Below are 18,424 nucleotides of genomic sequence, written 5' to 3' on the forward strand. Positions count from 1 at the left end.
TTCTTCTTTTACACACGTCTGTAGTAGTTGAACTTTCAACATTAAGAATGTAATATTTCAGCCCTGGCTGGTGTGGCTCAGTGGATTGAGCACCAACCTGTGAAGCAAAGGGTCGCAGGTTCAGTTCCCAGTCAGGGCACATGCCTGGGTTGCGGGCCAGGTCCCCAGTAGGGGGTGTTCCAGAGGCAACCACAAAGTGATGTGTCTCTCCCTCTCTTTCTCCCTCCCTTCCCCTCTCTTAAAAATGGAATAAATAAAAGACTTAAAAAAGAATGTAATATTTCAATGATAGAAAAACTAGAATCCGAGTTTGCTGAGGCTGGAAAAGTGGAGAACTGCTGTTCAGTTATGCTGCAACTTCAAGGCGAACTGTTGCAGGTTCAGGGAGGACATCCTGAGGGTCTGGGAGTCGTTTAGCTCCTTCCACACAAGGTTGGCGGTACAGGGTCTCCCCAGGTTTCCCTAACACTACGGTCCATTACCTGCGGGAAGCAGACGCCACAGCCCTGTCATACATGGGGATTCGTTCTTCAGTCGACACTGTGTTAATGAACCTATCTCCCCAACTTTGCCTTCCACATTAACTTTATCACAGAACACGATACCCCTCTACCCAAGCCCTCTGCTGACTTGCCATCTCCCTCAGAGAAAAAGTCAAGGCCATTACCCTGGTCAAAGGGGCCCATGGCCTTGCCACCTCTCTGAGTTCACAGCCCAACCCCCCTCCCCCGCTCACTCCACCCCTTTGGCTTGGACGCAGAAAACAGCCCTGTCTCCTTGACCAAGCTCTAGCCAGGCTCTTCTGAGCCCTCTTTTTGACTGGGCCTCAACTTTGGCCTATAAATACAATATCTGAACAAACACTAACATGGTTTCTAATAGCTCAAGGTCACATCCCTAGAATGACCATTGTCCCCCACCCTTTACAGTGACTGCCTGAGACAACTCAAGGCTGCCAGAGTAATTCACTATTTGTTCCAACCAACACTTGAAGATAGGGCCTCTGTCTCCCAGCCCGTGGGAGGAAAGAGCCTGACTTTGATAAGTAGCAAATAACAAACCCAAGGAGACTCACACGGACCAACCTGCTTGTAATTTTTCACTTCCCTAACTCTGCTGAACCTGCACTCGCCCCCCTCCTATTTCCTCATTCTCCCTTTAAAATGCCCAAAGGAGAGCTGAGTTCAGTTCACGCTGAAGTCTTTTCCCTATCGCTGTGGCATAGGACTGATTAAAATCTGGCCTTTCCACTTTAACGGATGTTCAGCTTTGTTTACCTTTGACATTCCCCACTACCGCGTGGGCTCCACGGGCTGGATGTCGTTTCCCACCGGGCCTAGTGGAGACTCAGGACCTACCTGCTGAGCACGGCTGATGGATCGACGATCGTGCACGGGTTTGAGTGCCTCAGACTCACTTCTGGGATGGATAGCGTGGTGAAGCTTGTGGATGAAATATCACTGCTCACGTCAGTCCTCAAATACTTGGCAAAAGACAGGTGGCTGACAGTCACAGAGCATGCCGGTCTTCCTAAGCTTATCTTCAGCTTGTTTTCAGTCTCGATAGAGCATCGTCTGCTACCTGCTGAACATTATCCCTAAACATACGGGATGGCGCACAGAACTGTGCTCATGAAAGATTCCCGAGAAGCCCTTGCTTCACGGGAAGACTTCTACCATTGATGGCTAGTTTCTCTACTCCCCACTCTTCGTTTCCATCTGTGGTCCTGGTCCAGAAACCTCCCTTCATCCCCAACTCCTCCAGTTCCTCTCTGGGTTTCCATTCCAACTTCACTGAAGGTGCGTCTGAAGTAACTTCCCTCAGAAGCAAACCAATGAGTCTCTTCAGGATTTATTCTTCAGGGTCTCTTAGGTGATTTGAGTGCTGCTAACAGCCTCACTGACCATACTCTTTCTCCCTTATTCTCATTTTTTTTCAGCTGAGGCTCCTTAGCATTGCTAGGTGACTACAAATAGTCCCAAGTACCACCTGTCAGCTTCAATAAAGGCTTTATAAGCAACTACTATGGGCGAGGCACTATGAGATTAGAAAAATCTGATACTCAAATGCTGTACTCAAGACAGCCTATGCCCATATGAAAACTTAAAACTAAATGCATTGTGGTTGCTTTAATAATTATTTGTTGAATAAAAGGGTTATGTATGACAAGTCTCATGCTATCCAGGCATAATAAATTGTCATATGATGGACACAATCAAGAACTTACAGTTCTCCATTTGGAGCCATAGCCTCTCCCATTGTTATTTTAGCACCTCTACAGGGGGTCTCCCATGGATGTTGCAACATCAGTCACAGCTGACAAAGCTAACATATCTCCTTATTGCATCCTCAACCCTGCCTATTTTCTAACGTCCCCATAATGATCAGGACACTGTCACTCTGAGACTGAGGTGTGTCTTAGCATCTTCAGTCTCCTTCCAAGATCATCCCAATCCACCACCCAGTAGTTCCTGAGGTCTCCCGTCCTTCTCATTTGTACAACCACAGCCCTCGTCTGAGCATCAGTAACCTCAGCTCCAGGCTTCTCTGCCTATTCCTCTTCTGCTCGTCTAAAGGCATCATGGACACCAAGAGACGAAGACTTAAAACTTTTCAAAAATGCCCTGGCTGGTGTAGCTCAGTGGATTGAGTGCGGGCCTGCGAACCAGAGGATCGTGGTTTGATTCCCAGTCAGGGCACATGCCTGGGTTGCAGGCCGGTTCCCTGCAGGCCCACTCTCAGCAGGGGACGCACAAAAGGCAACCATACATTGATGTTTCTCTCCCTCTCTCCTTCCCCTCTAAAGATAAATAAATAAATAAAATCTTAAAAAAAACTTTTCAAAAATGTATATTCTTTTACTCTTGTCTTTACCTGTTTTGGGTAATGCCATTTTAAAAAATAAATTTGAATTTTGAGTTTCCAGTGAGTTTGGTGCTTTAATATGTTGTTTTTAAAAAAATCTGGATGAACGTGGTCAAAGGAACTTCCAGGGATATGGTGAGCCAGCCCTGGGGGCATGACGCACAGCCCGGCGACCGCAGGGACAACCCTGGGCTGCACATGTGGGAGTTCTCAGAGAGCAGGTCGGTGTTAGCTAGACTTGTGGCAATCATTTTGCAATATCTACAAATATCAAAGTACTGTGTCATTCACCTAACACTAATAAAATGTCATATGTTGATTATATCTCAAAATTTTTTCCACCTCCATCTCTTGACCCTCTTATTTGAGAGCCCTCCACATAGCTCATCTCCAGCCTTTTTCATATCGTGGCACACATAAACTAATTACTAAAATTCTTTTTTTTAAGTTTTTTTTATTTTTTAAGGATTTTATGTATTTTTAGAGAGAGGGAAAGGGAAGGAGAAAGAGAGAGAGAAACATCAATGTGTGGTTGCCTCTCATGTGGCCCCCACCGGGGACCTAGCCCGCAACCCAGGCATGTGCCCAGACTGGGAATCAAACTGACAACCTTTGGTTCACAGGCCTTGCTCAATCCACTGTGCTACACCAGCCAGGGCTAATTACTAAAATTCTTTGGCCCACCGAAAATTACACTGGCAACCTTACAAAAAAAGGTATAACTTTGATTGACTTATGAAAAACAGTAAAAGGAGTAATTACCTACCCTTTTTGTTCCAACCTGACTTTTTAAAAAAAATTCAAGTGCTTATACTTGTGTGCAAGGGTTTCTGATACCAAGACTTAACTACCCAAATGCAACCTTATTATCCAATGTGATCAACAAGACGTAACTCTATTGTAAGACCTATGCATTTAAGGCTCAAGGCAGGGCACGCCCACTGCACAGCGATTATTGTGTTGGCTGCTGTCATTTTTTTTATTTGGCAAACTAGGGAAAAGAGGTCAGTGCCCCTGACCACATAGTCAGGTGTTGCATGCTTTAAAATTCTGTGGCACGCTGGTTAAAAATCGCCTCTCTACACACTAGACACTAGAAGCTCTGCCGACAAAGTCCCAGGAGCCCATTCTCAGGGGGTCTCTTGAAGCAAAATATCCTGCATAAGTGGAATTTCTAAAGGCCCCCTCTCTCCTAAATCTTTCAGAGCTTCCCTCTCCCACAATTACCATATAGTGAGGCTTACTGCACAGGAAAGCAAGAGTAGGCTTTCAAGCAGGACAGAAGTTTCCACGGATGGAATTTTAAGACCTTAGTGCAAAAGGAATCTGCCCTTAAAATAGTCGACAAGCCCAATAAAAAGCTTTCCCTAGAGGGTTGCTCCTCAATGCGTGGTTCTCGGACCAGCAGCATCAAACTTAGAAGCCTGTTAGAGAAGGCAGAGGCTCCATCTGCACCCCAGACTCGCCACATTTCAACAAGACCCCCGGGGGGTTCGTAACCATAGAAACACTTGGGAAATGCTACACGAGATAATAAAACCTTGTTACCTAAAGCAGACCTGAACCCAGGTGAGAACTCTGGCCAACAGGCCACCACCGTTGATTTGAGTTGAGTTGTCCATTGAAGCACTGAAATGTCACCCCAAGAAAATGGAGACTTGCTGCCTTCTCCTGTGGCTCACCAGGATTCTAGTTTTTCATCCTCTGTGGGGGGGGGCCTCTGTTGCCTGTTGACTATGAACAGAGCAGTGAGGTGATAATGACTGGAAGCCACAGCCTGGGATTAAGGGCTTCCTCAATGAGGCACAGAGAGCAGCTGAATCATTTCGAGACATCTCCACGCCCACTCCTCAGTAACACTTGAACACAGGTGAGGGGTGACAGAAATGAACATCAAGGGAAGCCTTGGGGGAAGAGGGCCCAAAGGGCAACAGTTAGAGTAGGTGTGAGCTGGAGAAGGGAGGAGTGCAGCCTGGCAGCCCAAAGGGGCGGTGGGTCAGGGACATTTGCACACAGAGTCTGATGTGTCAGTTTTGCTAGCACCAGAAAGTTCAAAAACACCTCTTTCTTCCTCTGCAGCTGCTGGGCAGCTGCCTGGTCCCTCCTGTGTGTTCCCAGGCCCAGGCAAACAGCTCCATCTTGCCTGAGGCCACTGCCTGAGGCCATGGACTTGTATTAGGTCCCAGGTCCTTGGGAATTTGTCGGCTGCCTAAAGAGCAGTCCTCCCAGTGAAAAACTAACAATCTACATCTGAGTAATCACTGTGACTTAATGCCAACTCTAAATGCTTGCTCAGAAATGTTTAATCAGATCAGCGTGGAGGAATGCCACCCCACACCCTGAATAGCATCAGAAGCCAAAGTCACCCTCTGGGAGAACGTAATGCCCAGACAGCCGGGTTTCGGATCAGCCACTCAACCACAGGGGACAATTTGGATGGAAGCATAGGCCTGGTCTGCTGCGTGAGGCCCATTATTACTGTTCCTACAGGAGAGGGGGCGCCTGGTAAGATGACCACTGCGGGTGGAGTGGAAATAAAAGGAGCCCAGACAGCAAGCACCAGGAAACAGGCACCCTGCACCCGCTGGTGGGATGCTTGTTGGGGAGGAAATTGGGTAGCCGCCCCAGCAACTGGAAAAAGAGAAGAATGTCTGTCTTCACGCCGAGGACTTCCCGTATGCTTCACATTCCTCACGTTGTAAGGTCGGCTCCCTTGTGACACCCCAACATGCACTCGCACCCTGCACCCCAGCCGATGACGTCCGTCATTGTTCCTATTCCTACCTTGCTGCTCCCCAGAAAACCCTTTCTTCTTGCTTCCTCCCCCCAAACTCCGTAATACCTCACTGTGCCATACAGAACGTCCACTTCGTTACACACAAATGTTTCCGTATTCTACATAGTTTTCCGATCCCACCCTTTTTTCTTCTTTCTTACCTTAACAGGCACTGGCTTTTCTCATGACACGTCTGCTTCCCAGAAGCCCAGGGGTTCCTCACTTCACTGCTCCTCTGGTGCACTGAGGTGATGGATACTTTTGGAGTGTTTTCCCATCCCCCCTTCATGTATCTAAGAACTATCTTCTCCACACCTAAACCCACACATGCCAGCAGCCTGACTTGTCCCATGGGATGGATAGAGCAGGGTATAGGAATGGCTGCCTGGCCCAGGCTGGGCATCTGCGATTGGGACCCAAGAGCCCTGAGGAGTCTCTCTGCTGCTTTGAACTGAAGATGTGTAAATTTAGGGAGTAAACATGTGCCCATAACAGCAGGGACATATGATAAGTACAGGTGGAAAAATGGATTGCATTAGGTGGATAGATGATAGATAGATAGATAGATAGATCCCTAGAGGAAAAAAAACAGTGATGGGGAGATGGAGAGAAAGCGTCCCCTTGGCACAGGCAACTTATCAGTTCCTGGATCTAGGACCTTAAGATACACTCACAACTCCACTTCCTGGTGTGGGGCTGCTCTTGTATTCTTATCTTCAAAAACTGTCTTCTTTCACTCAAACAAGGAAGTCTCTTTTACTGGCTACGAAAATTTGTTCATTTTGACCAAACCCTTGCTACCACTTAGTAACCTCTTCATTCATCCCTTACTGAGTCTCTCCCACAAATGTCACAGTGGGTTTCTTTAATTTCTTAGTCTCACAGTCACTCTGTTAAGAGTCTACCTGTTCGGTTAGCATGCACTGCCCTTGCCTGGGTGTGTGTTTCAGGGGTATGAAGTAGCACCGGAAAGCATTATGAATGACTTAGATGTCCAAATGATTGTTCTACCCACCCACATAATCATCCTGAGAAACAATAAATAAATTCCCACCATGTGACCGTTAGCCCAGCAATTTCTAGAAGGCCATTTCAAATCTCCTCTAATGACAGTGTCTGAAAGGTCGATATGATTTTTAGAAAGAGCTACTATCGAGCTGTAATCAGGGCAACTGAATAAAATGAGGGACCAAACATCTGAGTCACACAAGTATTGTTAAACTTGCCTCAGCAAGATCAAAATTAGAACAGCATGAACTCTTCCAAAAGGAACGCTCTACAAGATAACATTCATTTGAGGACATAAATTATATTACATTTATCACACATATAAATCACATTCTTTATCTTGTCATCTATTTCTGTCCCCTTCATCCAGGTATCTGGAGCAGAAACCAGAGGCTTATAATGCCCAGTAGGTTGAAGAATAGGGGTTTAATATATGTTTGTTATTGATGTTCACATTACTGAACTATTGTCTAATAGAAAGCATAGCTCTGAAGAAGTAAGCTAAGTATTCGGGTAAGTGAGAACAAACATGAAAACAAAAGATTACAGACCATCGTGGATGACTTGAATCACGACCATACATTTCTTGTCACACAATATATGCGAGCCCCTGATCCAAAACGGAAGCATCACGCCCGTGATATTCCTGCCCCAGACCCTGTCCTGGGCTCTCAATATGGAAAACGTACTTTTCTCTACGTTGCAAGTTTCTCTTGTTATGAGGAATAAGCAATAGCTACTTTTTCTGAGGCCTTCACTGAGGCATCAAGAAAATGCAAAGTAAGCTACATAAATGTCAAGGTTGAGCCCATAGGTCACCAAGCGAGCTAGACCTTAGAAACTTTTCTAAGGCAAGCGGGTGCAACCTACTTCTCTGTGCAAATTTCAGCTAGTGTGATCAAAGCTAATGAGTCACCCAGTATGGTATTTTAAAAACACTAAAGCTGCTTCGATGTTTTTTTCCTGCGCTCCACTCTAACTGAAACTGCACTTGTACTCTGAGACGAGATACGGTTCTCAGGCACGATCACACGCCTGGTCCTGGGACTGAGTGGGCTGAGGTGAAAGGAAGGCACCTAAACAAGGACACCCACGTGGGCCAGCCAGCCGGCCTGCAAGGGCTGGGATTGTCACAACGAAGACAGGTCTGCTGTGGACACCAGAAATCTGATGTGTTGGGTGGACCTTGAAATGGACAGACAACTGGCTGGGGCCTTAGAAAGACCTTTTGCTAGAAAGGGATGTTTATTCTGATGGTCTCGCTCAGTGTGGTGGTTGTCGAGTAAAGCATGCTGCCGTGGATTTCCCCGCTGCGGGCGGGGGCCTGATTGGTGGTTTCCACGAGGGGGGTGGATAAGCAGGAAGGTGGCGCACGGTAAGGGAAAGTGGTGAGGCGAGTGTGAGCTCTGACGTCATAAAGATTTCAGTTTTGGATTTACTTCTTCTCTGCTACCTGTGGGATTCGGGTGGGTTGCTCCACCTGTCTAGAGCCAGGTTCCTTTATCAAAAAGAGATACATAGCTACATCACAGGGTTGCTATAAAGGTGAGCTGTGATAATGTGTGTACACAGCACCACACTGGATTGGCACGAGAGTTCACTTCCTTCTAACCCCTCTCGTCCACACTCTTGCATCCAGCACCCAGCACTCCAAGGAGGCTAAAGAATCCCCCGTGACTTGATTCCACCATCGCCAGCATGAAGCTGGACTAGCATTCACCAAACCCCTTTTACAACCTTCTATACATGTCACAAAGCAAGGTTTGCCCCCTACCACCAAAGAAGCTCTAATTATCTCATTAGTGAGCTCTTTAAAAACACATGGCTTAGTTGTTTTTTAAAGCTTAACACATTTGTGAGTAACAGTTTCTACCCAATCTTCCATTTATCATTTTTATCATTTTGCCCAGCTTTTGACTCATAGATACTTGGTGTCAAAAGAACTGACTTAAGTAATTCATGCATTAAGTTTGTAAACAAACAGTAAGCACCTAGTGTTTACCAGGCCCTGCATTAGGCACAACAACTACAAAAATAAATACAACTTACTTTCTGATTGCAATGATTTTGCAGTACAAAGGAAGCAAACTCATGAATAATCTGAATCGACTATATAGGAAGTCCCGAAACAGAAGTGTGCAGAAGGTGCCCCCATTTGCACAGCACTTTAAAGTTCAGGGGCACTTTTCAGACACAAGCCCTCGGAGCCCGGTGTTACTGCTACTCACCAAGTCCAGGTCAGACACGAGGAAGCCAAGCAGGAAAGGGAGGGAAAGTAAGTGGACCGAGATCCCACAGGTAACGAGCATGATTCCATGTCTCAAACTGCAGCTGTCTTCGTCCTTCCCTCCCCTGGGTGTTCTGGTTGGGAGCCACGAGAACACAGCCCCATCGAGCTTGCGAACGCCTTACAACTGTCACCTACACTGTGTCAGGAAACACTGACATGGGAGCCTCTCCTGCTCTGGCCTTGGCCTAGCACCCTAATCTCCCTTCTCTCCCCTCTCCCACGGGACCCTACTGAAAGCCACACGAACGGCTGTGGGTTTTCTGAGGATGTCAGGTTGTTTCAGGCCTTGGTACTTCTGTGTGTACTGTTCTCTCTCCAAAACACTCCACCTCCACCTCACCCAAATCCATCTTCCTGATCCTCCTTTTGCGTGGAGATAGCACAGCTTTCATCTCCTCCAGGGTGCCCTCCCTGATTACCCTTTCCCAAGCCATTTGACCTACGGCTGGGTCTCCTGGGTTCTCTCCCAGGCCCAGGAAAGTGCACAGGTCAGAGCTCATACTTTATTGCACTGCAGATGTCCACCTTCCCCCCGCCCCCCCACTAGAATGTGAGTCCCTTAGGGATGTGTTTGCAGCCTCTGTGTTTGGCTCATTTGCTGTTTATTGGTTGAATAAATGAAGTAAAAATTTGAGATGTGCTCACCTCATGTGCCCCCTACAGTAGCTGGAGCTCAAAATAAACCCATGGCTTTGCTATCAGTCTCAGAGCTACCCTTGAACTATTGGTGCAAACTAGAGCTTGCCCAGTTCAAACATAATTAGCAATTGGTACATCCTCTGAAAATAAGAACAAGAGCAATTGTTATCATCATCACCATTTTTTAGCACAATCATGGCAAACAACAATGGCTAAGAACACTAGGCATGCTGCTGTATCTGGCCTGCTACACCCTTTCTGCTTTCAATCTTGCCCCTCAAATTGCAGAATCATATCTTGTTACCTCTGTACATTTAGTACCTAGACAGTGACTATGGTGGCCTTCACCTCAGTGAAGACCAGTTGCATGAATGGATGAATGAACGGGAACTTCCCTGGCTCAGTCCTTTCTAAGTGGCCACATTGGCACAGTGTGATGACTTCACCTTCCAGGCCACAGGCTGTTTGAGCGGGCAGGTATCATCAGATCTGACTGCCCCACTGTGACCTAAGAGCTACTATGAAGAGGTGCTTTCAAACAGTAGGTCTTTTCTAGGAAATTGGAATGAAGAAATTTTTCCTGGTAAATATAGGGACAGGAGCTGAGAGAAAGCAAAGGCAAGGATGGGGCGACGTAGACGGAAGCCGTGATGTGGTGTTTGTAGGGAAGTGGACGAGGAGGTGGCTGTGGAGGAGGACCTGTTCAGATCAGAGGGGGAGACAGCTGGTTTGAGAGGCTTGGGGCCCGCGAGGCTGCCAGCCTTCGGTGAGCGCTAGAGAAAGAAAGAGGAACTGGTCCCCAGGGTTGCCTCAGTCCCCGACAACTTCCTGATTTCAGCCCCAGATAAAGTGCCACCTGACTGGACAGGTATATCCTTATTGAACAGGCGAAGCTGATTTTTAGTGTGATAGCCTCTGCTACAGCATATCAGGTAAAGAGGAATTTTTAAATGTGCCAACATCAGGTCCAGGACCACCATCAGCTGCTAATTTGTGAGAATCAGAGAAAAAACAGTCTGTCTGGGATAAGGCCCAACCAATAGTTGGCTCCCAGCTGGATAGAAGCCTATGGCCTTTGGGCAAAGAAAAAGGCTCCCTCTTTCGGGGAGTGAGAGGGGGGCACATGCACGCCAAGGTGCACAGCCTGACCAGGGCTGGCCATGGGCTGGATGTGAGCCCTGCCGTGTGCTCTGCCTAGATCGGTTTTGCACTCCTGGCAGGAGGCTTTGGTGTTCGGTGAATAGGCACACACAGAAAGTAAACTTAGAGCCAGATGGCCTTTGTTTGGTAAAAACCGCTTTGAGCATAGCAAATGGCCCAAGCAGGTTCCTGACCTAAGACAGCCCCAGCCCGGCAGGGACTGAGGCCCCGGGGATGCAGCCACCCTGGCACTGCATTAGGTTTTCGGAACAATGGCTGAACAAGCAAGCACCAACTCCAAGAGTTACAACCTTGGAGGTCAGTGAGAGGCACTGTGGGAGCGCCAGCAAGATGTGGACAGGAAGGACTTCCCCCAATGGGACAGGTGACCATCAGCTGCAGAGCCCACCTCGGATGGCAGCACCTCATGGCGGTGGCCAAGCAGCAGAGGGTAAGGAATCACAGAACATCCAAGTTTGCCAGGTTTCTCACTTCCTTGTCAATGAACACATTAGGGATGAAAGCCTCAAGAAAAAGATACTGGATTTGCAGTTACTTATACACCAGGGCAAAGAGATGCTGGAGGGATCAATCAGGGTATCAGACATCTGGACATCAAGCTAATAAAGCCATTTATTTGTACCTCCCTTTTGTGAAGTGGCTTGAAGAGTTCTCTGCTCTGTATGGACCAAGATGCAGGACTTAAGAGTCACCTGAAGACAGCAAACGCCTCCTGGCCATCCCATGGCCTGGCAAGTCCAGCGTAGCACCTGGCACACAGTAGGTCACAGTCAGCACTTGCTGAAAGCTCACAACAGAAATATGCGCTGGGTCGTGTCCTCGCTAAGGGTTCTTTGCTCACTAAGCATTGGATTTATCCAAAGAGCCCATCAGAACTCGCTAAGTTAGAGTCTCCAACCCGAGAAAAGATTGGTCTGGAAAATTAAGGAAATGCCTGACCATATACCACCAAAAGCTTATTTCAGGATTTTATTTTTTAATGATAAAATATCACTACCTTTACAAAGACATACTAGGTTTTTAAAATCCAGAACTTTTTTGTGTTCCAGAACTGTAAGTTCAAAAAAAATGTAAAGCAAAATGATAATGACTTTTTATAAAGGAAAAAAAACAACCTCAGTTTTTATAAGTTCAATGAAAGCACTTATGTATTAGTTCCAGTGTTATTTAAATGATGCACTTAGATGAAAATATTTGATTTTCTTCATATTTTTAATGGATTTTTAAAAATCCTCATCTGAGAAGTTGATTGACTTTTTTAAAGAGAGAGGAAGGAAAAAGGGAGGGGGTGGGGGAGAGAGAGAGAGAGGCGGGAGAGAGAAACACTGGTGGCCGCCTCCTTAAGCATCCCCCCGGGGAACAAGCCCCCAGTGTTCGGTGTTCGAAAGGACACTGCCACTGAGTCTGGGGCTGGAATGGGGTTTAAAGTGCAAAACAACATAAAGGTTTTGCTGACAACACACATGCATCTGTATCCTGTGAAAACACAGCCACTCACATCGCAAGCTTAATAGAAGCCACTGAAGTCTGAACTGCTTTTCTTGACAAAAGTCTCGTTATTAAAGCACAGCGGGGGACAGTAGGTTCTCTTGTGACAGCCCCACAGCGTCAGCTCGGTGTAAGCACAGAGCAGGTCTTTAAAAAATGTTTCGTGTTGGAATGGCTGCCACTGCCATAGCTGGCAACATTTTCACGGCCAAGTTTCAGGGTTTTAGTTAGTTTTTCATGGAAAAAACAAGGGTAGAGAGGAGGCAGGGGTGGGAGGTGGGGTGACAGACTGGGGTAGCAGGGAGTGGACGGTTGTTTGGGAGTGAGGTTCTTCTCCACCAGCCCTTGGGGAACGCCTCCAGTCGTCTCTTTCCCCTCTCCTTCTCCCTCCCAGCCACTAATCATTTCAAAATGTGACGTCCCCTCCCCCCTCAACATTCTCCCAAGGATTCACACCAGGTAGTTAACTTATTACCAAAAATTAGCTCTTGCCCTGGCTGGTGTAGCTCTATGGATTGAGCACAGGCCTGCAAACCAAAAGGTCACCGGTTCAATTCACAGTAAGAGCACATGCCTGGGTTGCAGGCCAGGTCCCCAGTTGGAAATGCGTGAGGGGCAACCACACAGTGATGTTTCTCTCCCTCTCTTTCTCCTTCCATTCCCCTCTCTCTAATAAATAAATAAGTAATCTTAGGAGAAACTTGTTGACTGGAATCAGAGAGGGAGTGAGGAAAGCTGCTCGCAGGGGTGGCAGTGTAGGAGAAAGTACCAACGGGGGTGTGAGAAGGCACTCAACCAAATTCCTCAGTCTTACACCTGCCGGGCCAACCCTGCCCCCGGCCACAGAATCACAGTACATATTGACATATATGCCACAAAACAGTGGTTCCCGACTTTGCCACACATTCGAATCACCTAATGCCAGGTTGCATCAGATGCCAATTAAACCAGAATCCCTGGGGCAGGACTCAGCCATAAATCGTTTGGTTGTGGTTGTGGTTGTTTTTCACTCCCCACGTGACTCCTGTGTGTAACTGACTTTGAAAACAAGTGTCAGAGACAGAGTCATGCTTCTCAGATGTGAACGTGCCTGAGAACAACCTGGGAACCTTGTCCAAGGCAGACTGGGATTAAGTCGGTCTGGAGTGGGGTCTGCCATTCCGAGATGAGGCTCTGGCGGCTGCTCTGGGGCCATCCTGGCAAGGCCACACATAGTCTAGCTGTGGACACTGCCCGCGTGTGTCCGGGGCTCCTAGGGAGGGCCTGGAATTTAAACTGCGCTTTCCCAGGCCAAGGCATGTTTTCACAAGGTGGTGGAACCTTCCCATCGCATCCCTGGGACGACTCCGTTATCCCCGACCCACAGTCGCCTGGCTAAATCTCATCCATTCCCAACAAGCTGCAGAGACTGCAGTGCTCTGGGAAAATACTCGGCCTGCGTCCATGAGGAACCAGATCGCGTTTTTCTGACTCTAAGAAATACAGGGAGCTCCTCGTCACGTTTCGCCTGCTCTTGAAATCCGAGGTTCAGTTCTGAAAATGGAACAGCCTCTCTTGGGAGGAGGTCACTCTTCTACACAAGGGTCAGCATCGGGGACACAGGGGACCACTTGGCTGAAGCTGTCACTTCCCCGTGTTCTTTAAGAGCACACAGAAAACAAAGATTTCTTGGAAGTAAAAATAATATTATAAAACGAAGCCCATAGTTCACATGATGTACACTTCACACACTCTCATTTAAGAGGTGCATACGTACCTTAATTACTCTCTACGAAAATGGAAAATGGTGATACGAGCTACGCTTCTTTTATCTACAGTCACCAACTGGACTGATTTTCAGTTGTCTCTTTAGAGTCATCGGAACAGTTAATCTTTGTGAAACTCAATCAAGACTATGCATCAGTCAAGTTCAGTGTGGCCAAGACATAAAGAGCAAGAGGTAAAATACTTCCCATTCAATGCTTTGCACAGTATGAATTCAGCAGAAGAATCTTTACACAAATCCCACAACCTACACCCCATTACCTGAACTGAACAGTTTTACCCAGCTTTATCCAACGCGATCACAAAGTCAGATCAACAATGCCTTTACTGTTCTCTAAGCATGCATGTTGTGCAGCAGAAAGTGTCACAAGAATTAGGGAACAGAGGGCTTCGGCGGAGAGCAGAGCTATCTAGTCCGAGTGGCGTCAGAGATGCAGAAATGTGCCCTTTTTTGACAAAGAAACTCGGATTCACGTAAAAGAGGTTGAGTTAGAGCTGAAAGGCTTGAGGCCAGAGCCTGAAGGGGTCAAGGTGGGGGTTAGTGTGCACTTGAGCGCCATTGCCCGAGCCTTCAGCTGCAATCGGTCCTTTTCACGTTAGTTTGACTTCCACCTGCAGCTCTCCTGCATCCACCCTTGATTAACAACCTGGGACACAACAAACCTGGTGGACTTGTAAAAACAGTTCTGCGGTTCTTAAGATAATGCTTGTTTCAAAGCATTTACAAAGTATTAATTATTTAACCCTCATAACCTCCCCATGTGGGAATTCCACACTCTCATTCCTACTTTAAATACCGACGACGGAAGGCAAAGTTAAGTGATGCACTCCACGTTACGCAGCAGCGCGCTGGCAGCACCCACCCAGCTCCTGGTTCCGCCTGCGCGCACCGAACACCCCCAGGACTGGCCATGCACCCCGCGCAGAGGGGAGCCTGGGTGCCAGGCCGGGCTACCGTAGAGGTGCTGGCTCCAGGCTTTATCCAACACAGTGAAGGACCAGACGAACAAACAGGCCAGCTGCACCGCCTGCATGGGTTTTCACAGGGAGGAAAAACGCACATCCCCAGTTTCTCTGACCAGCACCTACTCTTCCTCAGAGCGCTTTATTTCAGAAGCATGAGCAGTTGGGGGGGGTTTCAAAGATCTGCATTCAAAGCCCCCGAAGTGAGAGGACCGCACCCTTCCGAGGGACAAAGTCGCGCTCAAGACCGAGAGAAGGTTCCTCTTTCTGATGGTCAAAGCCAGAGCAGCTGGTGCTCCGGGCATCGCACAGCTGCAGGAGCGCTCCCTAACCCGGCGGGCTGCTTGCTCGCCCCGGCGAGACGCGCGCCCACCCGGCGCACCAGCAGCAAGCCGGGTTCGAGCACCTCTGGCGGAGTGTACCCGGCCGCCGGCAACCTACCAGGAGGGCGGAGGGGGGAGTTCAGCTTCGTCCTCCCCGCACCCCCCCCCAGCCTTCCCCTGCCCCCCCCCCCAGCTCCTCCCCTCCTGCCACCAGCCTGCGAGACTAGTGCCCAAGAACGCCGTGGCTGGCCACCTAGCCATAGCCGCCCCTGCCTGCGCCCACGCTCCCCTGGGCCGCCACCGGCCCCCAGAGCCCCGAGCCGCCCGTACCTGAGCCGGAGATGTGGACCCGGAGTGGGCGGCCCCTGCTTGAGCACGACGACAGGTCGCTCTGGGAGCGGCCACGGGGGCTCGGGTCCCCAGGCAGCCAGCGCAGGGCCCGCGGCGGGGCGGACGCCTCCGGCTCCGAGGCTTCAGCCGCCACCTGCACGACTGGCTCCCGCGGGCGCTCGGCAGGGCTCCGGCCCGCCTCGGCCATTGGCTCCTCCGGTGCCGGCCGGAGCGCGGGGTGGGGCCGGCGCCGAGCGCTGTGCTGCCGGGCGCGCCGCGGCCCCTTGGCAAAGCGAAGGTCCGGGAGGTTGGACTCCGGGCGCCGAGAAGCTGGTCGAGAGGGCGGGAGGAGGAAGAGGACAGAAAAGTTTGCACAGGAAGGAGCCGCCTACAGCCTGTTCTCCCTCCCGCCGGCGAAAGCCGCAGGGCTCGTTGCCGGCCTCCCTCGGTGTCGCGAACCTGCCCAACTGCTCCGCCCCCAAGGACCTGGCCACTGCCCCTTGCAGGGTGGCAGCAGGAGGGTCCTCTCTGGCTGGCTGTCACCGGCCTGCAGAGAGGTGGGGTTTGAGCTTCCGAAGCTGGGATGCAAGGTCAGGGTTAACAACACCGTTTCCATTTATTGGGGGGCGGAGGGGGGGGGCGGGCAAGGAATGCCATGTTTACACACACACACACACACACACACACACACACACGAGCCCCGTGGAACAGAAACGATCATACCCACTTTACAAGTGTCAAACTGCAAGGCCACGGGACTGCGGGGTCAGTGGCAGAGCCCGGAGTCCCTTAAGTCTGATGAGCTTGTCCTGTCGCCCCTTACCTGAAAAGTCCTTCTCGCCTTCTCATTGTTGCCCATACCCCTGGATTTCTGTCTGCTGGGTAGAGTCAAAGGTCATGTTTGAAAGACTGGACTTCCAAGAACTCACTAAATAACACAGATTTGATGTATGAGCCAATGCTTTTTAACAGAAGGAGGGGCCTCCCAGCCGCGCTCATTGGAAACAGCCTAGCTGACACCCTGCCTTGTAGGGGGTTGCAGAGTGGGCAGTGGGGATTTGGCTGGTGTAGCTGGTGACGTCACAACCTAAACTTTACCGATTTGATCATTAGGTCCCCAAGTTAGGACTCGCCGGGATTTAAGGGTGTAAATCAGTCTCAAGAGTCGCTGTTCTTGGAAGCTCGTGGCAAGGGACAGACGTCCCTGGGGTGGAGTGTAGGCCACGGACAGGCAGCAGAAAGGTGATGGGGGAGCAGGGTTAGCAACTCACCTGTTTGGGCGCACACACCCCCATATTCCAGGGGCCGTGTCAGACACCGCCCACCTTTAGTCTTTTAATAAGAAAAGCAGTCCAAGTGGAGGAGGTGTGAGAAAGGAGGGACAAAAACAAGGGGTGCAACCTAGAGGGGCACGTCAACACCCACCGAGGCCTCTGTAGCGACTAGGCCGTAATAACAACAGCTCACCAATAATGATTTAAAAGGGCTTTCACCTATAATTCTTGCCACATCTCTGTGGGCAGGATATGATTCTTCCAGTTTTGCCGTGAAAACTGTGCAAACACAGGTCCATTTCCACAAAACAAGCCACGCGTGCCTGGTCTTGCCAGGCAGTATTGCCTGCTTTCTCACCTTTTACAATTCACACCACTCCACATGTTACCTCACTTTCTTGCCATCTTGTGCTGTTTAGGACAGAAAAAAAGGAGGTCTGCTTCACAGCATTGACTTGCATTGTTCTAGGAGATAGGTTGCTGATGGGGTTGAAAAGACACTTAGGTGGATTTCCCACCCTCCCTGAATAATCAGCACTGGATCACAGTGGTCTCTCCCATCACCACTGGCTCCCTGCGTACTGCCCAGTGATGCACTCTGTACTCCTGAATCCATTTGCTCAGCGTTTACCCCACCCCCGCCCTTAGGCTGCCTTGTCTCTGGAGCTCACATCCCTGCTCCCTGTGTATGGGTCTCAGCCCACCTTCCTCTCCCTATTGCTTACAATATGAGGGCTCCCATCATCCCCCAGGCCTTCCTCTTCTCCTGTTTATTCTCTCTGCCATCTCTTCTGAATATAAACAAGTAATTAAATGCTTCAGAACACACACAGTCTTCCCCAGCTCTCTTATTCACTTATTCTGCAATTTATCATTTCAACTTTTATTCAATAAATATGTATTTGAGTGGGCCAGGCGCTGTGCTAGGTGTTCCATGCCCTCAAGGGACCCCTCAACCCTATATTCTTCCAGTCATTTCCCCTTCACAGTCAGGCTTCGAGAGAGAGTAGCATCCACTAGCTGGTCCTCCACGCTTCTAGTCCCCCTTCTCCATTCATGCTTTACTCTCTGCATTGTGACAGCTTTGGCCTAGACACTTCATGGAGTTGCTTTAGCCAAGATCACTTTTGAGTACTTAGTTGCCAAATGTACTGGGGAATCTCTCAGGTTGGGCTTAGTCTGTCCTGGCTGGAACTTTGAACACCTTTGACCACCTGCTCCTTTTCTGTGCTCTGCTTCCCTGGTTTCTGGGATACGCATCTCTCTGGGTATCCCTTGAGCTTCTCCGCCTCCTGTTACTCACATCTCAGGCCTCTTGTTTCCATCTGTTCTCATCAAATATTCCCCAGTGGTCCAGCATTAGCCCTCTCCTCTTCACACTGGACGTTTTTCCTTCTTAGGAAATCTCATTTTGAGCTTTGAACTATGCACAGACGCCTCCCAAATCTCTCCCTCCAGCCCCGACTTCTCTCCTGGTCTCAGGACCACAATGTCCAGCTGCCTCTTGGGCTTCTCTTCGTAAGGTTCAGTTTCCAGATTCTTG

At 49.2% G+C, this 18,424-nt stretch overlaps 1 protein-coding gene across 4 annotated transcripts in view; it reads right to left on the reverse strand.

Moving 5' to 3' along the window:
• The window catches only part of PHACTR2 (phosphatase and actin regulator 2), a 223,292-nt gene extending 207,311 nt beyond the window's left edge, over positions 1–15,981 (reverse strand). The window contains exon 1 of one of the 4 annotated variants that reach the window (XM_037034855.1): positions 15,608–15,979. In XM_037034855.1, coding sequence (XP_036890750.1) covers positions 15,608–15,815 — 208 coding nt within the window. In that variant the 5' untranslated portion in view covers positions 15,816–15,979. Of the gene's footprint in view, positions 1–15,607 lie in introns of all 4 variants that reach the window. The other 3 variants (XM_037034858.1, XM_037034856.1, XM_037034859.1) reach the window with 3 other exon arrangements.
• Between the last annotated feature and the right edge of the window lie 2,443 nt (positions 15,982–18,424).

The sequence above is a fragment of the Sturnira hondurensis genome, unplaced genomic scaffold (assembly GCF_014824575.4).
Source record: "Sturnira hondurensis isolate 20B ecotype Veracruz unplaced genomic scaffold, ASM1482457v3 Scaffold0022201, whole genome shotgun sequence".
NCBI lineage: Eukaryota > Metazoa > Chordata > Mammalia > Chiroptera > Phyllostomidae > Sturnira > Sturnira hondurensis.